We start from the raw sequence: 23248 nt of genomic DNA, 5'->3' as shown, positions 1-23248 counted from the left end.
ATTGTATTTTAACTCACTCTTTCCTCCTCACAAAAGGTGTACTCATAACAGGGGATAATCAGGTTACTTCAGATTTTCTTCCATTGAGGGGGACACATCCTTTACCTCGTGCTCCATGCAGCAACTAGGCTGAGAATAAGCAATATATATCAGAGCAACTGGCTTTAGTCTCAAATCCAATGAATTCTGCATGAGGAAGTTGTTTCCTAGCTGTCCAGTTAGCATTTCAAAATGTTGTTGCATTTCTAGAGCATGTTGTTAGTGTGTACATGACTTAACGTAGGGGTTGAGGCTATTAGACAGGAGGAAACCAGCACAGAATGTGATACATTCCAAGGCCAGGACAGGTCTGACATCACTTGCTGATGATGCAATATTTATTTTTGTTTGTTAACCCTTTTTAATCTTGTGGTTCAAAATCAGCTGGCATGAGTCAGAAAAAATACTCAACTACTTCCCTCTGAGAAAATGTTGCTGCATTGTCAGAGATATGGCCCTTTGAATGAGATGTTAATTCAAGGCCCCATATGCCTTCAAGTATTTTGAAGAGTAGGGGAGGGTCTCTTGGGCCCTGGCCAAACACTTATCTTTCAATCAACACCTAAAATAAATGATATGATCCCTTATGTTATTGAGTTAAGGGGCCTTGAAGGAAAGTCCGACTGGGTGGAGTGATAATGTTGGCTGGGCTGATTGGAAATAATATGGATTTGGGAAAACACTTCCTGTCCTCCTGCACTGAGGAAAGGCCTTGACCAATCAGAGTCAAGATGCCCGGTTTAAATTTCAAACAATGCTTGGCAGTTACTGTCAGTCACCATCAACTGGTGCATTCTCTATGGCAACGCCTCTGCCAATCAGACTCCACTTGCCAACCAATCAGCAATCTCTTCTCACACAGCATAAATTTGTTGTCTCCCCTGGATGCATATTCTTGCAAAATGTCCTGATGAGTGCAAGACGAAAAGACTCGACAAAATGTCTCTTTTTCAGCAATACACAAGTTCTGTACTACCAAACGACTATTTCAGGCTTCCTTCGGTTGTGGTACATTGTTTCTTGAAATTGGGCTTCGTAAAACTGATGCATTGAAGTCCAATTTCTACCTCAATCACTATTCAAAAGGACTCAAAGCTGTTTAAATATTCTTGTTCTTTTTTTTACTTTTCTGCTTACCTAAAATAGCACTATTAAGGGCAGCACAGATAGGTTCCCTCTGGATAGGGTCAAGCTGCTGGCCAACTGGACAGCTCCAAGGATCAGAGTATGCTAGCAGGCTAAATGCGTCCTGGAGAAGAAAGATGAAAAAACTTGTGTCACAACAGTGATTAAAAACAAACTTTACCACCCCTTCAAGCTTCACAGCTTCTAACTTTATTTTTGTACCTCCTTCTTCCTCAAATATAAATATCTCCAGCCTCTTCCAATGCTGTTCTTAAGCTAGGGACTGCTTGATTGCAACCTGTAAGGAGCTTTTTATTGCTATGAGGAGCTGTCAAAGATCAAGAAGTCAGTGGAAGGAACAATGCTCTTTCCCCTGCTCTTTGTGACACAATGTTCTGATGCATAAGCACACTGCATGTCCAATTGTATAAAAATCAAAAATATCAGTACAGTATAAAGTGGTGTCATCCTTTGAGAATTTGTGATATTTATTTGCTCAGAAAGGATCTGGGAAAAAAAGTTTAAATGCTGGTGTTTTAAATGTTGGTGTTTCAAAGCAAAGTGTATTCACAAGTGGCCAGGGCCACTTAGTTCCTGACCTCATTACAGCCTTGGTTCAAATATGGACAAAAGAGCTGAACTCCAGAGGTGAGGTGAGAGTGACTGCCCTTGACATTAAGGCAACATTTGACAGAGTGTGACATTAAGTAGCCTGAGCAAAACTGGAGTCAATGGGAATCAGGGAGAAAACTCTCCACTGGTTGGAGTAATTTCTAGCACAAAGGAAGATGGTTGTGATTGTTGGAGGTCAAACATCTTGGTTCCAGGACATCACTGCAGGAGTTCCTCAGGGTAGTGTCCTAGGTGCAACCATCTTCAGCTGCTTCATCAATGACCTTCCGTCCATCACGATGTTCGCTGATGATTGCACAATGTTCAGCACCATTCACGACTCCTCAGATAATGAAGCAGTCCATGTTCAAATGCAGCAAGACCTGGACAATATCCAGGTTTGGGCTGACAAGTGGCAAGTAACGCAAGTGCCAGGCCATGAACATTTCCAACAAGAGAGAATCTAACCATTGCCCATGACATTCAATGGCATTACCATCGCTGAATCCCCTACTATCAACATCCTGGGGGCTTACCATTGACCAGAAACTGAACTGGACTAGCCATATACTGTGGCTACAAGAGGTCAGGGGAGGGGAAATCTGAAGCTAGTAATTCACCTCCTGACGCTCCAAAGCCTGTTCACCATCTACAAGACACAAGTCAGGGGTGTGATGGAATACTCACCAGTTGCTTGGATGAGTGTAGCTCCAACAACACTCAAGAAGCTTGACACCATCCAGGACAAAGCAGCCCACTTAATTGGCACCCCTTGCACAATATTCACTTCCTCCACCACCAACAAACAGTGGCAGCAGTGTGTACCATCTACAAGATGCACTGCGGAAACTCTCCAAGGCTCCATAGGCAGCACCTTCCAAACCCACAACCGCTACCATGTAGAAGGACAAGAGCAGCAGATACATGGGTACACCATCACCTGGAAGTTCTCCCTCCAAGCCACTCACCATTCAAACTTGGAAATATATCGCCATTCTTTAACTGTCACTGGATCAAAATCCTGGAACTCCCTTCCTAACAGCTCTGTGGGTGTATCTACATCACAGACTGCAGCGGTTCAAGAAGGCAGCTCACCACCGCCTTCCCAAGGGCAATCAGGGAAGGGCAATAAATGCTGGCCTAGCCAGCAATGCTTACATCCCGTAAATGAATTTTAAAAAATTCTATCTCAGCACCCGCACCTATTGTGTTGGAGGCTCTTGGTCCAGGGTGTCACGCAGGACTTGCCTGACATAGGCCCTCCTTAAAGGCCATTAGCAGAGAGTGATTTTAAAAAAAACGGAGCCAGAAAGACTCCCTGATGACGAACTTTTTAAGAACAGAGAGTTGCAAGATCCTTGTCAGACTCAGAAGGGTAATTAGGAGCTATTTTGTTTAAAGTCAAGCAAGGTGAGCAACTAATGTGGATAGGCATAACCTATTTACTATCAGTACACCTTGTACTGATGCAACCAAGCTAAATCCAATCAGAACAATGCTCTGTATGTTCCTTGTCGTGAAATAAAGTAGCTTAAACGATTCATATCTGACTATCTCACGAAATGCTTTCTTGGTCCGCCTTTGGAAAGACTGGAGAAATGCATGTGAGAGCACAGCCTTAAAATACAAGGCCAAGATGCAAATAGTTAAGCTGCTTTAAGTTATAGCAATTAAACATACCAAACAATAGTTACAATTAGACCCATTTCACTCATCTACGTAACTTGTCTTTGTGCAAGAAAATAAAAAAATGAACATTTAAACTTCCCCACACTAGTGACTTGTCTTGATTGATTTAAGCAAAAAAATTGTCCTGTATCCTAATCTTTCAAATTTGACAGTAATTTGCCATTGCAGCTCATCTGTTTAATAAACTTGATTGCCAGTGAGTGAGTATTTCTGTCCGTTCTTATCTTCCACTATTCACAACCTGAAGGATGGGCTTTAGCCCGTCCAGTGCCCGGGACCAGAGATCTCGCGATGCAATAGGTATGAGGTGTTCATCAACTACAGAGACAAGTTAACAACAGACTTGAAATGGACTCGAAATGTTAACTCTGTTTTTCTCTCCACAGATGATGTTAGGCCTGCTGAGTTTTTCCAGCATTTTCTATTTTTGTAACAATGGACTTGTTGTTTACAGTCTTTGAAAAAATCTTTAATTCCTAGCTCATTAGCATTTTAGCCACCTTTGTCTCACTGCCTTTTTTGAGCTTTTTGTGAATAGAATTTAAAAAAATATTTAAGTACAACCCTCTTCCAAATCCTTTGGTTAAATGGTCAAAATAGCCAAAACAATTAGCACTAGTGGTAGATTAGGAATAACTTCTAATTAAGAATTAATTTAAATCCCAGCCGCAATTGGCCCTCAAACCAATTGTTGCTAGGCAAGCCAGATGAAAACCTGGTTATTCCAAAACAGTTAGTTCAAACTGGCAACTTAACTCTATTTTTGAATGTGATGTTGTCTGGTAAAGGATGTGGCATGTAGAGAATTTCATGCGGTATAGTAAGTGAAGTGGAATATTTTGTGTCGCTTAGGGAAATATGCACCTTTCGGAAGTCACTTATAAGAGGGCGGGCAATGGGATCAACTAAGTTCATTCGTTCTGCTAGGACTTTTAAAATAACTAGAACATGCAATACCTGCAACATTTTTTTGTGAGTAGCATTCTTTCCATATTCACGACAAAGCTGTTCACTCAAGGCTTGCAACTCCCGTCCAAACTGGATCATGCGTTCCGTTGCAGCTTGGTTTCCTCCGCAGAGCTGACGCTGAGGGCAGCTGTGCTCTATAATGGGGGAAATTAATTATATGAAGAATATCAAAAAACTGACAAAGACTCATCATTATGATGACACAAACAAAATTTTAGGATTTTTTTCAAACTATGGGGGCTTCATGCAAGTCAACTGCTATACTTTAGCCAAAAAATCAGTGGCAAAATATTTATTGTCTGGACACCATGGAGATCACATTAAAAGAAATGAACATCAAGTTAATAATGTGGTTAAATACCGACAGACAGAGAGAGACACACCTGTGTATTGCTCTTAGAGTCAGAGGTTAGCTGCAATGGGACAGCAATGCTTATAGCAAATGTATTCCACATGCAAGTCTTAGTATTAGTATTTGTAGCATTTTGTCATGGTAAATTGGAGGATAAGATCTATTCCTGGTGCATGCTGCGTTCTTTTTGATGTTTTTATCTCCACTCTTCAGCTCGTCTTTCTCTGTTCTGTTTCTTTTTCTCTCTCCTCTTCTGTTGTCTGTTCTGCCTTCTACTTCCCTTTTCCTTTCTCTTCATTTATGGTTGTTTCTCTTTCTTGTTTTCTTTTGCTATTTCAGGTGAGAGTTAATGATGATGGTGATAGTGAAGGGAGCTGAAGAATGTAAGTAATATTTTCCTGTGGTAGCTGCACACACCAGTCAGGTGGGGAAGAGAGCTGGCAAGGGTCTCAGATTATATTTTTGGTGGCTAAAAAATTCAGTAGGGCTGCTGCCTAGAAGGTGAGGGCAGAGGAAAAAGAAAGCATTTGTCTAACAAGTATTTTAGTGGATCAGAAGATGTGGGGTTGAGAAGAGAGGCAAAAAATAAATTAGTGGAGTTGGGTTGAGAGGGTTAGTGGGGGCAGAAGGCAGAAATATGTTTTTAAAATGTAGTGCACAACTGGAAATAAACTATTATCTGGCCTGAGGCCTGAAGACTCTATGCAAATTTTGGCAGGTGAATTGCCTAAAGCAGCCAGGAGCAAGTAACAGAGATGAAAAGACACGGTACAAGTGACAGGCCATAGGGAAAGTGAAATATGTTCTAAAATTTAAACTCATTACTCACAGCTACATCTGCTAAAGAAGTTTTTAATATTGAAAGCATTGTCAATGGTTATGAGTGAGTCGACAAAAATTGTAAATGATCATAGCACTTTGTAAACTTAAGTGCCATTGAAAGCAGCGAAGATTTGGATACTGGCTGCTGAAGCTGGCTAGATTCAAGTTTGATAGGGGAGGGGTAGTGGTGGGAGACTGTTGTAAGTGAAGAAGTTTTGGAAGCAGCCCAGGGCATATTGGTGGGAAGTTTGAATACTACTGAAAGAGAAAAAGAGACAATGCAGTTCCGAGTATGGGGGCCAGCCCACACTTTCAAAAAAGTTTTGGCCGACACTGGTGCACACTATAAGAATAGGATGTGAAATTTATAAGTGGATGTGGCACAGGAGAAAGGAACAACTTCAGGATGCAATGATGATTAATACACAACTATATAAGGGTAGAATAGTTGGAATGGTTAGAATCAATGGTGGATGGGTGGAATTCAGGGAGCAATGAGTGAATGTGATGTAATCAAACAAGGATTGGATAAAAAGATGGCCCAGATTTAGTGATAGCAATGACTGCAAAGTTGTCAGTATTCACTGTCATTACTCCTCAAACTGATAGTAAATTCTAGAGTCTGCACATGTGCAGACTCTAGAAAGTGGAAATCCAGAAGTTGCTGTCAGTGATTCAGTGCTTCTTCAGAGGGTGTGCTGTTGAGGTATCAATTAGAAATCACTGCACTAACAAGAACTTGCCCTTTTACACTATTGGTCTCACTGTAAAAACACCTGAAAAGGCTTCACCATGTTGAACGACGTATAATTGGATTTATAAATCACGTGCTTAGTTCATAATTATTTTTCAGCAGTATCTCTGACCCTGAGAAGAGAAACTAAATTTATATTTGTGAAAAGCCAAATTTCTCCATGTTTAAAAAAAATCCTCATTTTAAAAAAAAAATTATGATATTTCAGCTCATCTTAATCTCATGTGAATGCCCCAATCATTTATTTTGCTCTCTGTAAAATTTCCATCAGAAGTGAAAGATAGTAAGTGCATTTTGTTTCCTGGTTAGCATTCTATGAGAATACTTCAATGTAATTGGCTGCTTACCCTGCTGATGACATCATTGTTGTTAGATGCCTGGAGATTCCCTTGACTTGGCTTCAGATTCAAACTAATGTTGGAAAAGGTGAAATCCACATCACAAAGATCACTATGTTTTTGGGCTGCTTAATTGAGGTCAGTGGTGAGTGCAGTGCTTCACCATTGACTGAAATCCCGGCCAATATATTTGTGGGGAATCACAGTGCATGGTGAAGTTTGTGCAATTCAGAGGAGTATAGAGAAAGCTAGAGACATTAAAGTGGCATGTTTGGAATTCTGAGGGAGATAGTGCAATGTAGTGTGATTGGGGACAGAGGGGATTAAGGTTGAGCAATGACTACATGATTTGGTGGGGGCAGGAATTGTTGAAGAAAGGAAAGTAAGAGTTAGAATGTATGTAAACAAGGCCAACAGGGGAAGCGGCAGCAATGCCCACCTATATCAAAAGCAAACAAAAACGACAAAGATGAAAAGAATATAACACGGAAGTGGTGTTATGAAACAGTATCACAAAGATGGGCAAGAGATGATCAATGCTATGTTATTTTGTTTTGTATAAAAACAAAAATAAGTCCATCTTGGCACTGCACATAGGGGAAGTCAAGAACAAGTGTGGTTTTCAGGTGAAGCAGAGTTAGAACACAGGTTATTTAGAGATGGGCTTGAAGGTATAATTCAGTCTTTATTTTAAAATCACACTTTGGTCCTTGTTTTTAAAAAAAAATATAACAGTACTAGTCAATCTCATGTGACATCAAGACCAAGTGCAATGTTCAGGTCATGCAAGGTTAAGATCAGTGGAGATAACTGGAGCCAGAGAGGGAGTTGGGGGTGGGAGAACAAGACAAGACAGAAAGAGAAAAGTGAAGGGACAGAGAAGATAGTGTGAGGTCCCTACTTCTACTAGTTCTGGAATTCCTTCTCAGTAATAGGGTTTGTGGTGAGCCAATCCTAGCTTTTCCAAGTGGGCAGGTTAAGTTGGCCTTCCCCAGCCAAACTTGAAATTTCATTTTGGTGAGTGGAGGAGGTGAGTTTTGGTGATGTTCCCTTCTCTTGGGATCAGACATTTGGTAAATGCAAGGTGCAGGTTTGGAGTGCATGTATGTAAATGTATGTGGCACGGTAAATAAGGTTGATGAGTGAAGGTACAAGTTGCCACATGACATAATGATATAATGGCAATAACAGAGCTCTCCTCTAGGATGGGGAGGATTGGACACTTAATAGTCCTGGCTACAAGGTATTCAGGAAAGATAAGAAACGTATAAAAAGGGAGGTAGTAATGATAAACGAAAACTAAGATAGAACTGGAAAGGGATAAGGCATTTGAGGGGCCATATGCTAGTGGTTGTAATCTATACGTCAAACAATGGGAAGGCAATAGTGGAGCAGATTTGCAAGCAAATTACAGGAAGATGCAAGAATTGGACTTGCGATTATGGGGGGCTTCAATTATCCTTAGGCTGGGATACCAACACTGTAAAGGACAATTAGGGGGAGGAATTCCAGAATTGTATACAAGAGCACTTTCTTGATCAATGTGTTTCCAGCTCAACAAGAAAGGAAACAGTGCTGGATTTAGTTCTCACAATGAAGTGGCTGGGGCAAGTGGGGAAGCATTTGGGGAATAGGGATCATTAATATTAACAGGTTTGGAATTGTTACACAAACAACTTGCATTTATATAAATATAAAAACAAAAAGCTAAAAGCTACTGCGGATGCTGGAAATCCAAAACAAAAACAGAATTACCTGGAAAAACTCAGCAGGTCTGGCAGCATCGGTAGAGAAAAAATCAGTTAACGTTTCGACTCCTCATGACCCTTCGGCAGAACTGAGTATAGTTAGGAGAAAGGTGAAATATAAGCTGGTCTAAGGTGGGGGGGCGGGGGGAGAGAGAAGTTGAGGGTGGGGTGATTGTGGGGATAAGCAAGCAGTGATAGGAGCAGATAATCAAAAGATGTCACAGACAAAAGGATCAAAGAGGTGTTGAAGGTGGTGATATTATCTAAGAAAAGTGCTAATTAAGAATGGAAGGCAGGATACTCAAGGTACAGCTCTAGTGGGGGTGGGGTGGAAAGACTAACAAAGTTTTAGTTTTAGATTTAAAAATAATGGAAATAGGTGGGAAAAGAAGAATCTATATAAATTATTGAAAAAAAAGGGAGGGGGGAGAAACGGGGTGGGGATGGGGGGAGGGGGAGTTTAAGATCTAAAGTTGTTGAATTCAATATTCAGCCCGGAAGGCTGTCACTGCTTGCTTATCCCCACAATCACCCCACTCGCAACTTCTCTCTCCCCCCGCCCCCCCACCTTAGACCAGCTTATATTTCACTTTTCTCCTAACTATACTCAGTTCTGCCGAAGGGTCATGAGGACTCGAAACGTTAACTGATTTCTTCTCCACCGATGCTGCCAGACCTGCTGAGTTTTTCCAGATAATTCTGTTTTTGTGTTGCATTTGTATAACTTTATCAATGTAGTAAAATGTCCCACAGCACTTCACAAAATTATTCGCAAACAAAATTTGACACCGAGTTACATAAGGAGAGAGAACAAATGACCAAGGCCAAAGAGGTAAGTTTGTAAATTGAGTCTTAAAAGGTGGAGCGGTACAGTGGTTCAGGAAGGAAATTCCACAGCTTTGCGCCTTGGCAGCTGAAAGCATGGCCGTCAATGATGGAGTGATTAAAAGCGGAGATGCACAAGAAGTCAAAATTAGAGCAGTGCAGTGGTTTCGAAGGTTTGCAGAGCGGGAAGAGGTTACAGAGATAGGGAGAGTGAGACCATGAAGAGATTTGAAAACAAGAATGAGACTTTTAAAATTGAGGCAGTTCCAGTAACATAGCAAATGTAGATCAGTGAACAGTGTGGTGATAGATAAATGGGACTTGATATAAGTTGGGATATGGGCAGAAGAGGTCAGGCTGAGCACAAGTTTCTGTAAGGTTGAAGGTGAAGTTAATGAAAATCACTACAGGCGAGTCTCTGGATATGAATGGATAGATATGAAAGGAACGGATCTGGATGATGCAGTAGAGGCATTGCAAGAGAGTGATGTGTGTGGCCAATTCTATCAAAGGCTGTGGACAGGTTGAAAAGGACAAGGGAAGATAGTTTACCATGGTCACAGCCACATAGGACATCATTTGTGACTTCATACGGGTTGCTTCAGTATGTGGCAGGGGCAGAAACCTAATGGTGAAATCCAAACATGGGTTGAGGGAAAGACACATATGGATTTGGGAGGTGATGACAAACTTAAGCACAACTGACAGGATAGGGAGGGTCAAGCTGGGATGGTAATTTGTAAACACAGAAGAGCCAAGGGTGGACTTTCTGATGGGAGGGAAAAGGACAAAAATAATTAAGCATAAAAATAGTTAACTAGAGGAGGGCTAAATACAATGTTTTGAAGAGATCTGACCCAAGTGGATTAGAATCAAAAATCAGGGGGCAAAACACTAATTGCACAAAGGGGAGATCCTTCAGGTACAGGGTAGACACATTCCCATGAGGGGGAAGATAGGGCATCCAACGCTAGAGTTTCCTGGATGACTAAAGATTAAAAAGAAACAGAAAATGGAGGCTTATGATAAACATAAGGTTCATAATAGAGAACCAATCTGAATGCAGAAAGAGGAGATTAAAAAAGGGAGCAAGAGGGGGAAAAATGCGATAATAGACTGGCACCTAACATAAAAGGAAATCCAAAGGTCTTCCAACAACATACCTTCCAAACCTGCAACCTCTACCACCTAGAAGGACATGGGTAGCAGATGCATGGGAACACCACCACCTGCAAGTTCCCCTCCAAGCCACATAACATCCTGACGTGGAACTATATTACTGTTCCTTCACTGTCACTGGGTCAAAATCTTGGAACTCTCTCCCTAATAGCACTGTGGGTGTACCTACACCATACAGATTGCAGCAGTTCAAGGTGAAGGCTCACCATCACCTTTGATAGCAATTAGGGATGGCCAATAAAAATGCTGGCCTAGCCTGCGACGCCCATATCTACTGAAAGAATTTAAAAATGCAGTAAAAAAAAGGTAGTCAAAAGAAAGCAAACGCAGCAACATTAATGGAGGAGGAGTTTCTGGAGGATGTATGACTGCAGGAATGGGCGGTTGGTGGTCTTGTATCTGAAAAGGCAGATTAAAGCATGTTCTTTATTGACACTGGAGACGAAATGAAAGATCTGCTCCATAATAACGAAAAATTGAACACACTACAAATTGACCTAAAAGGAAGTCTTTTTTTGGAGGCACAGGGCATGTCTGAAGTACTAAATGAGTCCCTTGCATCTGTATTCAGTAGAGAAAAGGTGTTGCCAATTTTGCAACGAAGGATGTAGTTGTGATATTGGATAGGAAAAAATAGATAGGGAAAAAAATTAACGAGGTATTTAAAAGGCTGGCAGTATTCAAAGTAGAGAAGTCACCTGGTCCAGGTGGAATGCATCCGAAGTTATTGAGGGAAGGAAGGCTGGTCACAACCTTCCTTACATATGGTGGAAGTGCCAAAGGTCTGTTTGAAAAAGGGGAAAGGGATAAAACCAGCAGTCAGTTTAACGTTAGTGGTGGGGGAAGATTTAGAGAAAAAAAATTAAATGACAACTGAAAAGGTATGGGCTAATAAGTGAAAATCAGTAAATATTTGTTAAAGGAAAATATTGTTGATTAACTGAGTCAGTCCTTTGCCGAAATAATGGAGAGGGTTGATGGGTGTAGTGCGGTGGATGGTGTGTATATGGATTTTCAGAAGACAAAAATACCACATAATAGAATTATTAGCAAGGTTAAAGCCAATGGGAATTAAATGGACAGTGGTAGGTTGGTTAAAAAATTGGCTGTGGGACAGAAAGTATAGATTTATCAGTGAATGAATGGTTGTTTACAGGCTGGAGGAAATAATATAGCTGTGTTCCCCAGTGGTACTCTTTTTGATATATAGTGATATACAGCTATGATGACCAAAATCAGGTTGTCTGAAAACCAGACATTTTTGAAAATGGAAATGAGTGCTACCCTCTGATTGAGGTTGTGGTATTACATTGGTTGATTTCTCCTCAACAATGCAATAATGGGTGCCTGCAGTCAGACACCTCTTGCTCCGGTGTTATACATCCGATTCACGCTGCAAATGGCTCATTCGAAAGGGTGGAGTCTCCCACATACTATATTGGTGCACTGATCCTGCATCAGCAGGGGAAATTTGAGAAACCCCACCACGAATGCACAGCCCCAAGCACCCTTCGGTCATCCGGCTGTAACTCCAGGACAGAAGGTCGGATTGGTTCGCAGTCAACGGCACGTGAAAGCGCTTGGTGAGCTGTGGAAGACAACAGCAGTGCCCCCCGAATAGCCCCTGGTCCAGCAGAGAGAGAGCTAAAAAAAAACAGAAAATGACTTTTGGCTTATAATTCCACCATTCTGCGACCGACCCATTCTGTACAACCACTGGGCATAGTAGACGTCGAGAGACGTCTGACAATGCCTGAAGCAACTCAGCCTGACTTCGGGGTGCCGCTCGGGAGAAGTTTGAATCCATTGGGTTGAACGTATAAAACATGCAGGAAAAGAAGTTTCATTTTGCTGGTAAAAATGGTGCCTTGTCTGATTTTATTGATTACCTGATCCAAAATCCGGCATGGGTCTTGGTCTCAACAGTGCTGGATTTTGGACATCATATCTGTACATTAATGATCTGGATTTGAGTACATTGTGTGCAATTTCAGAGTTCACAGATGACGAGAAACTTGGATAGGTAGTAAACAATTAGGAGGATTGTAACATGTTTCAGGAGGACATAGGCTTGAAAAGAACAAACATGGCAGATGAAATTTAATGCACAGAAGTGGCTGCAAAAGTAGTGATTTCATTTAATTGGCCATAAAAAAGCAAACAAACCAAAGGATCCATTTCTAGAGGAACAGCATCAAAAAGCAAAGTAGTTATGTTAAACTTGTACAAAACCTTGGTTGGATCTCTCAGTGCATTGTAAACAGTTCTGATCTCCATTTTATAAAAAGGATGAAGGTGCAAGAAAGATTTACTAAAAAGATATACCCTCTCAGTTCTGGTATCAATCACAACAGATTGGAACTCTTTTCTCTGGAAAAAGAGAAGGCTGAGGGGTGACCTGATAGAAATTTTTGATGATTATGAAAGAGTTTGATAGGGTAGATATATAGATGATGTTTCCTTTGCAAGGGAGGCCAGAACTAGTGGCTATAAATACAAGTTGGTCACTAATAGAGAATTCAGGAGAAATGTCTTCTGTAGTTAGAATGATGAAGTCCCAGCCACAAGTAGTAGTATACATGCATTTATGGGAAAGCTACGTAAGCACATTTGGAAGAAAGGGATAGAAGGATATGTTGATAGGGTTAAATGAAGGTTTGTATGGTGCATAAACATTGGTTTGGAGTTGTTGGGTTGAATGACTTATTCCTGTGCTGTATAAGCAGCCTAATACCATGTATTATGCAAGTGTGAAGTGTTACAATTTGGCAAGGGAAATGAAAAGAGGCAATATTAAGTAAATGGTACAATTTTAAAGAAGGTGTAGAACAGAGAGGCCTGGGGTGAACGCACACAAATCTTTGAAGGTGGTGGATCAAGTTGAGAAGTTGTTAAGAATACAGATGGAATCTTCAGCTTTATAAACAAATGCATAGAATACAAAAGCAAGGAGGTAATGCTGTACTACTGTGCTCAATCCTTGACATCAAACTTTAAGAAGGATGTTAAGGCTCTTAAGAGTTGGTGGAGAAAAGATTTACTAGAATAGTAGCAGGGTAAGGGTCTTCAGTTTTGCCTAGAGACTGAGGATATTGAGGTTGCTCTCCTCAGAGTAGAGAAGATTTAAGAGGAGATTTGACAGAGGTGTTCAAAATTATGAACAGTTTTGATAGGGTAAACAAAATGAAACAGTTACCACTGGCAGAAGAGTCAGTAATCAGAGGACACAGACTTAAGAAGGTTAGTTGAGGAATTAGAGGCAAAATAAAGGACACTTATTTTAATGCAGTGAGCTGCTATGATCTGGAATACACTGGCTGAAAGGGTGGTGGATGCAGATTCAATGATAACTTTCAAAAGTGAATTGGATAATTACCTGAAATGAAAAATGTATCGGGCACTGGGGAAGAGCAGGGCATTGGGACTTACTGGATAGCTCTACCAAAGAGCCAGCAAAGCATGATGAGGCAAATGACTTCTTTCTGTGCTTTATTATATTTTGATTTTATTAGGGTGTACTCACTTACTCTTTAGTGACAGTTTGCTCCTCAGCAGCTGGGTTGAGGAGAATCTCACAACTATGGGATTTACATTACTAGCTGCTGTGGAGGGCAAGACCACCGTGGGTACATATTCAAAGCCAGCTAATATCTCTCAGTTGCAAAGGGAGACAGAGGGCTTAAGAAGCAGCAGCATACCTGGAAGGTAGGGCATATCAGGCAGAGCAAAAGGTTGCTCAGCTTTAGAAATGGTGATGCAGTCAATTTTGTGACCAAAAGCTGGAAGGTGGTTCAAAAATCACAGTTATCTATTTCTCTTGGTGGTGATAGGTTTGTAATTCTTGGGGTGGGAGCAGATCAATTCCACTTTTAGGACAGACCACGACAGGGCAGTTGGATTCAAGGAGGGACTGAAGCCAGGAAAAGGAGCACTGTGGGTCTGGGGAAAATGACAAAAAGTAGTTGAGTGTAGAATCTCACTTTGCTAACTCTTCGTACAAGTGTTCAGTTTCCATTGATTCTTCACATTGTCCCTTCCCAAATACATTTGTCTACAGATCCAACACCTGTCCCTTCTTTCTCTCTCACAGCATGCATGCCCATGCCCTCTGCCTTATCCTACCCATGCTGGACTCATCCGTCTGCAGGATTTCTTCGTGCTTATAGTTGCCATTCATTATTCTAGTGGAGGTGTTTTCCAAGACTCCGTTGGTGTAGTGCTCTGGTTCCATTTCCATTTCACTGTCACTGTTGAACAATAACACATAAATCAGGTGGCAAAATTCTCCAATCCATTCCAATGGATCTTTCAGACTCAAATCTATTGAGATGGGCAGCTGTAGAATTTCTATCCCCATCAAAACATAAAAAGGGTTTAGGTCTTCATCTTTTGTTCTTCTATCTTCACTCTAGAGGCCTACAGCCAGGTTGTCTAATAGGCATGAAAGCAGCTTTAAGTTGACGACTTCTTCATCAGGGGTGGGGGTACGGAAGACATTTGACTGATGGCATTATTTACCATACAGATTAGCAACTCACCAAGGGGGAATTTCAAACACAAGTACTCTAGAGATTTTATTGGAGCTACAACAGTTCTTTTTAAAATGAGAGTTCCCCTTTCCACGCACATCAAGGGCACATTACTACTGGCCCCTTGGTGGTAGGAACTGATGGTGGGGAGTACGTTTGAAGTTAAAAAAACGGGGGGAGGTGGGGGGGTGTGGACACGGGTTGGGATGACTTCATGACACAGTTCTGCTGCCGGAGAACTTATCCAATAGTATGCTGCAAGGCGGGCATCCAATCTGCATAATTAAAGGCCCTATAAAGGATAATTTTATGAGGCTTCTGGCATTTTACTGATGGGGGGTGGTCCCTGCTGTGTAGGCAGGCCACCAGCTTCGTGGAGGCAGCCTGCCAACTGCAGTCTGGGGGGCAGGAGCCTGAGGCTCCATGCCCCACAGAGGGGGGCCACAGGCAGGCCCCACAACCTCCACAACACAGCACCCCCCACCCCCCCAACCCCACCAAATTGGGAAGGGTCTGCCTTGCAAATGGCAGTGCTTTCCCCCTCAGCTATCGTGAATTTTAAGTTGCTTTTCCTTGGGAGCCTTTATCTTGAAATATCCCCAAGGTCCCTTGCCTGTCGTAGTGCCCATCTTTTCTGTGGGCACTGCTGAGGCTTCAGAGCTGCCAGCATCAGGAGCCCACCTGCATCCTTAATTGGATGATGGGCCCTGAGGCAATTATGAGGCAAACTGCAGTGAAAATCATTGAGCGGGTCCTGCTGCCGGGACTGAGAGCTCAGGACTTGCTTTCCGGCCTGATGTTGGGGTCCTGATGTCCATGGGAAAATTCAGCCCAGATATCAGTGGTAAAAATGCAGTGTACTAACTCACTAAATGCAAAGGCTGTTTTAAAAAAAAAGCACACAGTTCACTGTCACGAAGCACAGTCATTTTCACAGTGGTAATGAATCAAAAACAATTTAGCCTCATAAATCAATCACAGCTTTCTCTAGTCACAAAGCTGATGAGATTGGGCATGAATTGACAAAATACGCTATTGACCTGGCTATTCATTTTCTGGTTTGTATTATTTTATGTTACGTGGTTTTAACTAGGGTCAGGCACATGTGTGCATTTAACTGTGCTTCATAAGAGTGCACAAAGTGAAGTTCTGGAAACTCAATCTCAGCAGGTTATGTATCAGGAAAGCCTAGATCAGGAGTCTCTACATTTTCGATTTTCATAGCAAAAATAGAAAATCAAATTAATTCAGTTCCAAAGTTGACAAAGCTGCAGCTTCTCACTACGAAGAACACTTTAAATAAGTGCCAATATGAAAGCAAAATTGTGGATTCTGGAAATCTAAAATAATAACAGAAAACGCTGGAAATACTCAGCAGGTCTGGCAGCACTTATACAGAAACAGTGCTTCAGGTCGAACGGTCATTGACCTGAAATGTTAACTCTTTCTCCCTCCACATATGCTACTGGACCTGCTGATAATTTCCAGCATTTTCTGTTTTTATTTCAAATAGGTGCTAGTTTGCTCCATACTACTTCCCTCCTTCACACTGTTGTTTGGAGACTGTTTTGAGTTGGAAGGCTGAAAACAGAATATGATTATGACTCGTACTTCACATTACATTCCTACATCCCATAAAATGTTCTTTATTCCCCGTCTGTACTTGATGACTCTGCCGATTTGGTAATAAGGTTCTGTTATAAAATAGAAGAATGGTAAGAGGTTACAAATTCACAAGTCATCACCATTCCGATATTTTTCAGCACTCTTTTTGTTAGTTCATAAGCTCTGAAATGTGGCTGTATAGTCACAAATGCTCAGATACATCAGGTTGTAGGTGAAGAAACCCATCTGGAGTTTGATTTTGCAAACATACCATAACCACCTCACATTGGTTACACATCTTTGTGATCAACTTTATTCACATAGTAGCTCCAACACTAGTGTGGATTAGCAGAAAGAAACCAGTTGCATTTAGATAACACCATTTCACATGATAGGAGCTCACGATCCCTGATTTACAATGACCAAATGTCAAATTCCATTTGTATTCAACTTTTATTAGTGTTTTGGTCATTCCACAGATCACAATGCGATGGAGAACTACCTACCATGCTGACAATTCACAAAGACGCTGCCATCCACTTTTTTAGAAGCATAAACATTTGGTTTGATTGCAGTTAGGATTGTGATAGACATACCTGGTTTCCTGGTTACTTGTACTACTGTGCTGCTGGGATTTGGAGGAGTCTGTAGAATTGGACTCTGAGTAGTTTACAGAGGAGGGTGAGGAAGAGGACGAAGATGAAGAAGATGAGGAACTTATAGCTGGATATTTGTTGTGTACTGGTTTGCTTTTTGATGGCACAACCCCATTGCTGCAGTTTGGACTATCTGCTCCTGCAAGACACAAAATAGATTTATGTACAGAAAAAGGTGCACATCACTAATATAGCTGTTATTCTTTAAATTGAGTTTGATCTTTTTTTTGGTTATGCTTTACACAATCATGATCTGCTCCTTGGTCAGTAAGCCAAGAAGGTCTTTTTGACTGAAAGTCTATCCAGCTCAATTGTTTTTCTGCAAATATGGAGACACGTGATTAGAGATTCAGGAATAACGCACACACCCAAGAATCCTGCATTTGTGGCAGGGAGGGTGCCTTGCACAGGGAAGAAAGCAAAGGTCTGTGTAGAACCACAATAACAAAACAGACCAAATACCAGCAGCTGAGAGCACCAGCAATATTTTGGTCTGGTGTAGAAAGATCACTGGAAGAATCTCGGGCTTGATCTTCAGAACATGATTTTCAGAGCCATGTTTGCAATAAATGGATTGCTGCTCCTTATTTTATGGCAATTATAGTAGCTGGGGATCATGGCTGTGAATATAAAAGAATGTGAGACTATCCTAGCCTTGGTTTCCCATCATGAAATGGCAGAGAGAAAACTTGGAAAACTAAACATAATGGTTAGGTTGTGGCTGATGGGTGGGGGAGAGAAGATGCAGGCCTGTAGTTTGAAAACCTTTTCCTTCAATTGTCTTCCTCCCTCACTGCCCTTCCCTGCACTGGAAAATAAATCAACACCTTTAATAGTTTGTTAATTGTATTATTAAGGTTAAAGACATAGAGGTGGAGGGCATGGATTCATTAAGTACCTGGGGGACATATAAAGAGAGACTTCTCAGACACTGGGTTACAATGTTAGTTACAAAGGGGGCAGACATTTGGAATGTTGCAGTCTGTCAATAAATTTAACATTAAGTAAAAGATTGGCATCTAGCTTCCTACTTCACCATCCTGCTATCAGAGGTTTATCGTGGTAGCAAAGGATGGCTGACTAAAGGTGAAGATTGGGAACGAAGATTTTCTTTTCAAGACAGAAGATTGTTGTCTGAGTTACTTGTGTGAAGAATGGCTGAAAGCAAGTGTAAATTGTCAGGCTATAATTACCCATCGATGGTGTTGTCAGAATATGAACCTTATGACCAGTGGTAAAATGGTAGATATGAGGACACGGATTACGTTCTCACTGAAGGGAAAACAAGGTGTGGCCTTGGCATTGTCACTTCCAAATAAAAGTAAAATCGGAATCCAAGTATTTTGTGAGCTGGATACCTGTCTTTTGGGCTCTAATGAAGGTTTGGATCTTCTATTAAGCTTCATGGGTGAAATTTACAAGAAAGATGATCTATTAGATGCCTAAAAGGCTTGGTCAGACTTTGATAGATTTTGAAAGACAAAGGTTATTCCATAGAGGAATATATCATGGACTTTAACAGACTGTATAAAAGATTGTAGAAATTCAATTTGGAGATTGCTTATTCAGTGCTCGCATTTAAATTGCTGTAGTGTGTTAAGGTGTCGCATATGGATAGCTTCCTGATCTTAACTGGTGTACAGTTCTTAGAAAAATACACCCTTTTGGATCAATTGGCTGCAGCTTTAAAAAGGTTCCTGGAAGCAGTCATTTCCAGTAGTCTTGATTGCGCAAATGGGACATTTTGCAAAGGATGCAGCATGACTGCATCCTTTCAAGATGAATCAGAGACTAGGTGCAGGCATCAGTACAATGGAAGAGTTACAGACAGAAGGAATGAGGGTGAAAGCACTTTTGGCAGATCTGGATATCACAACAGACAACAGGATTGCAGTAGGAATAATAGACAAATGAACCCCAGGAATACCCAGGGAACAGTTAACAGATGCGACTCGAAACATTATTATGCAATGAACTGTCCAAAGCACAACATTAAGATTTTGATCTTAATTAATGATGCATAACATAGAATTCGGAAGTTGAAGATGACTATAATGATCAGTCTGAGGGAACTGTATGTTAGGGAAGGAAACAGTTAACTGTCAAGGAGTGTTTAAATGGTAATTGTTAAGTTAACAAGCTAAGTACTTCACTTGGTGTGTATATAAAGGGAATACATGAGACAATGGGCGGAATTTTCTGCCTGTCAGGCGGGCGGGCCCGACCCAATCTCTGGCGGGTGGGAAGCCGATCCCCGCTGAAGAAACGGGCCGCGCCGCCATTTTACTGGGTGGGCCAATTAAGGCCCGCCCAGCACGACGTCCGGCGGGAAGCGCTATACGCTTCCTGTGTGGGCGGGTGGGATTCCCTAGAAGCGAGAGTGCGCTCTTTCACTCATGCGCACGAAAGAGTGCACATCTCCCTGAGGCTAAGTGCAGCCTCAGGGAGATTGCTTCCATGTTGAAAAATATTAAAAATAGAAAAAAAAATTCCCTAACATGTCCCCCTCATGTGACATTGTCACATGTTCATAATTTACATAATAACTTTATTAAATTTTTTAAAACTCTGTATGAAACCTCATCCTGCCGCTGGATGAGGTTTCATGTTTTCTCTATTTGCCGGCGGGGCTCCTGGCCTGCCTGCCAACCTTAAGGTTGGACGGGCAGGTCCTTTAATTATTTAAATAATCTTGTCAATGGCCTCAATTGGCCATTGACAGGTCAGCGGGCCTGCGGCTGATTTTGCTGCACCCCCGCCTTCCTGAAAATTTAAATGGGGTGGGATGACGTCGGGGGTTCTGCCCGTCATCCCGCATCGGTGAGCTGGCCCCACCCCCCTGCTCGCCGACGGCAAAATTCTGCCCAATGTGTCTGTGGAGTTTTATGCATCAGAATAAAACTCTGTTTGGAGAAGTCAGTCTTGGTCCCTGTCTTTGTTATCAAGCAGCTATTGGAACTTAACACTGTACAAGTCCCAAGAAGCTTTAATTCGGTAATGAGTGTATTAGTCCTGAATTTGTTTTATTGTACCATGTTAGATTGTGGTTGTACCATGACAATGTGTGGAAGAACTTGGTTGAAATGTTATTTAGATTCACTCAGTAGTAAATATCGAAGTAAGGTCAGTGGGAATGAACATTCTACTGGTTGAGGTCACTTAAAAAAAAGTGGCAATTCCCTGCAAATAGCTGGACTAAGCCACTAATTGGTACTCATGTAGTCTCTAGTGAGATACCCTTCCTGCCGGGCAATCCTTCCATGAAAAAGGCACAAATCAAAAATATATTAAAAGGAAGAGAGAGGCCAAACTGAACATAGGCCCCTTAGAGGCTGAGGAAATAATAATGGGGAACCAGGAAATGGCAGAGGAGCTGAATAAATACTTTGCATCAGTCTTCACGGTAGAAGACACTAATAGCATTTCAAAAATACTAAATAATTGAGGGGCAAAAGGGGGAGGGAAAAAAATACAATAACTATCACTACAGAAAAAGTACTAGGGAAACTAATGAGGCTAAAGGCTGATAAGTCCCTTGGACCTGATGGGTTGCATCCTAGGATATTAAAGGAAGTACCTAAACAAATAGCGGATGCACTGGTAGTAATCTTCCAAGAGTCCTTAAATTCTGGATAAGTCCCAGAAGATTGGAAAACTTCTAATGTAATGTCCTTATTCAAAAAGGGAGGGAGGCAGACATAAAACAGGTAACTATAGACCAGTTATCTTAACACATGTCATTGGGAAACTGTTAGAGGATAATGGGTGTAATAGCAGAGCATTCAGAAATGCATAATATCAACAAGCAGAGTCAGCATGGCTTCATGAAGGGGAAATCATGCCTGACAGATTTATTAGAATTCTTTGAGGAGATAACAAGCAGGATAGATAATGGGGAACCAGTAGATGTAATATATTTGGATTTCCAAAAAGGTGTTTGATAAGGTACCACACATAAGGCTACTTAATAAGGTAAAAGCCCATGGTGTTGGGGGATAGTATATTAGCATGGATAGAGGATTGGCTAACTAATAGAAGACAGAGTTGGGATAAGGGGGGAGCATTTTCAGGATGGCAACTTGTATCTAATGGAGTGCCACAGGGATCAGTGCTGGGGCCACAATTATTTACAAACATATTAATGACTTAGGTGAGCGAAGTGAATGTATTATCACCAAGTTTGCGGATGACACAAAAATAGGTGGGAAGGCAAGTGGTGAGGATGACACAAAAAGTCCACAGAGGAATATGGACAGGTTAAGTGAGTGATCAAAAACTTGGCAGATGGAATATAATGTGGGAAAATGTCAGGTTATGCACTTTGGCAGGAATAAAGGAGCTGAATATTATTTAAATGGAGAAAGACTACAGAAAGCTGCAGCAGAGGGATTTGGGAGTCCTCATGCATGAATCCCAAAAAGCTAACATACAAATTCAGCAGGTAATAGGGAAGGCAAATGGAATGTTGGCCTTTATTTCAGAGGGAATGAAGTATGAAAATAGAGCAAATTTAGCAAGTCTTGCTAAAACTATACAAGGCACTAGTTAGACCACACCTAGAATACTGTGAACAGTTTTGGTCCCCTTATCTAAGGCAAGATATACTGTCATTGGAGGCAGTCCAGAGACAGTTCACTAGGTTGATCCTGGGTATGGGGGGATTTTCTTATGAGGAGAGGTTGAGTAGGTTGGGCCTGTACCCATTGGAGTTTAAAAGAATGAAGGGCAACTTTATTGAAACATACAAGGTTCTTAGGGGGTTTGACAGGGTAGATGCAAAGAGGTTGTTTTCCCTTGTGTGAGAGTCAAGGTCAAGAGGGCATAATCTCAGAGTAAGGGGTTGCCCATTTAAGACAGAGATGAGGAGGAATTTCTTCTCTCAGGTGGTAGTGAATCTGGGGAATTCTTTACCACAGAGGGCTGTAGAGGCTGGATCGTTAAATATATTCAAGGCTGAGAAAGACAGATCTTTAATGTAAGGGAATCAAGGGTTATGGGGAAAAGGCAGGAAAATGGAATTGAGGATCATCAGATCAGCCATAATCTCATTGAATGGTGGAGCAGACTCGAGGGGCCGAATGGCATACTTTGCTCCTACGTCTTATGGTCATGCAACATGATAAAGGAATTGTCTTTGGAAGGTCAGTGGATCTGCAGTTTATCCAAGCAGAGCATTATGGCATTCCCTCAACAAAACCTTTAACATTCTGATTAGAAATGTCAGAAGTGTTAATGGCATCAGGTTATAAGAATCAGAGAGAAAAAGCAAAATTGTCTTAAAGTTACACAGACAATTTGCTCACCCTTCTTGTTACAGATTTAAAATCCTACTAAAGGATGCAGTTGTGGTTGATGATGAGTATATAAGGATCAGAGAGATTAGTGAAAAATATGATAAATGTAAAAAGTATCTGAGGATGTCACCACATCCCATTGTAAGTCTTGCATTGGTATGACACTTTAATGAAGTTGTAGCCATGGATTTAAGTGTGAGGCAAAGACAAACATTTTTATTTTACATTTTATAGACATGGCAATCAGATTCAGTCTTTCTACAGTTATACACAGTAAGGACGAAAGGCGATTGTAGATAAAGTCATGGGAAAATGGATAGGGACTGGACTTGGAGCACTGGCTAAATGCTAATGAGGGCGAATTTGCTCATGGCAAGTTTAGAGACTTGCGAAAATATGGACATTGTGTGGTCATGAGCACTGTAACTGAAAGTCCTTTCAGCAATGGAATCTGTGAAAGAAATCACACAGTGATCAATGAGATGCTCCAAAAGATCTTAACCAAAATGCAACTGCTCTGGCACGAGTGCTCTATGCAAAAAATTCATTTCAAATGGTTGCGGGGGGTATAGTTCTATCAACTGGTCTATGGGTTGAATCCCAACTTACCGCCTTGGCTGTGTGACAGTTCCCTTGCCCTAGGAGGGACTATAAATTAGTTCCATTTTTTCTGCAAACTTCAATGCTTTACATGCAGAAGAGCATTCATCAA

The 23248-nt window shown here is 41.3% G+C and overlaps 1 protein-coding gene across 3 annotated transcripts in view; it reads right to left on the bottom strand.

Annotated features, from left to right (window-relative positions):
- Nucleotides 1–23248, bottom strand: part of ranbp10 (RAN binding protein 10) — a 135597-nt gene that overhangs the window by 4737 nt on the left and 107612 nt on the right. For 2 of the 3 annotated variants that reach the window (XM_078544196.1, XM_078544198.1), the window contains 4 exons: nt 17183–17381; nt 14575–14699; nt 4423–4568; nt 1177–1288 (listed from right to left, as the gene is read on the bottom strand). In XM_078544196.1, the coding sequence (XP_078400322.1) occupies nt 1177–1288; nt 4423–4568; nt 14575–14699; nt 17183–17381 (582 nt within the window). Of the gene's footprint in view, nt 1–1176; nt 1289–4422; nt 4569–10792; nt 12097–14574; nt 14700–17182; nt 17382–23248 lie in introns of those variants that run through there. The other variant, XM_078544197.1, reaches the window with a different exon arrangement.

The sequence above is a fragment of the Cetorhinus maximus genome, chromosome 6 (assembly GCF_964194155.1).
Source record: "Cetorhinus maximus chromosome 6, sCetMax3.hap1.1, whole genome shotgun sequence".
In the NCBI taxonomy this organism is placed as follows: domain Eukaryota; kingdom Metazoa; phylum Chordata; class Chondrichthyes; order Lamniformes; family Cetorhinidae; genus Cetorhinus; species Cetorhinus maximus.
The sequence above is the reverse complement of the archived record's forward strand: the minus strand, read 5'-3'. Positions and strand labels throughout refer to the sequence as shown.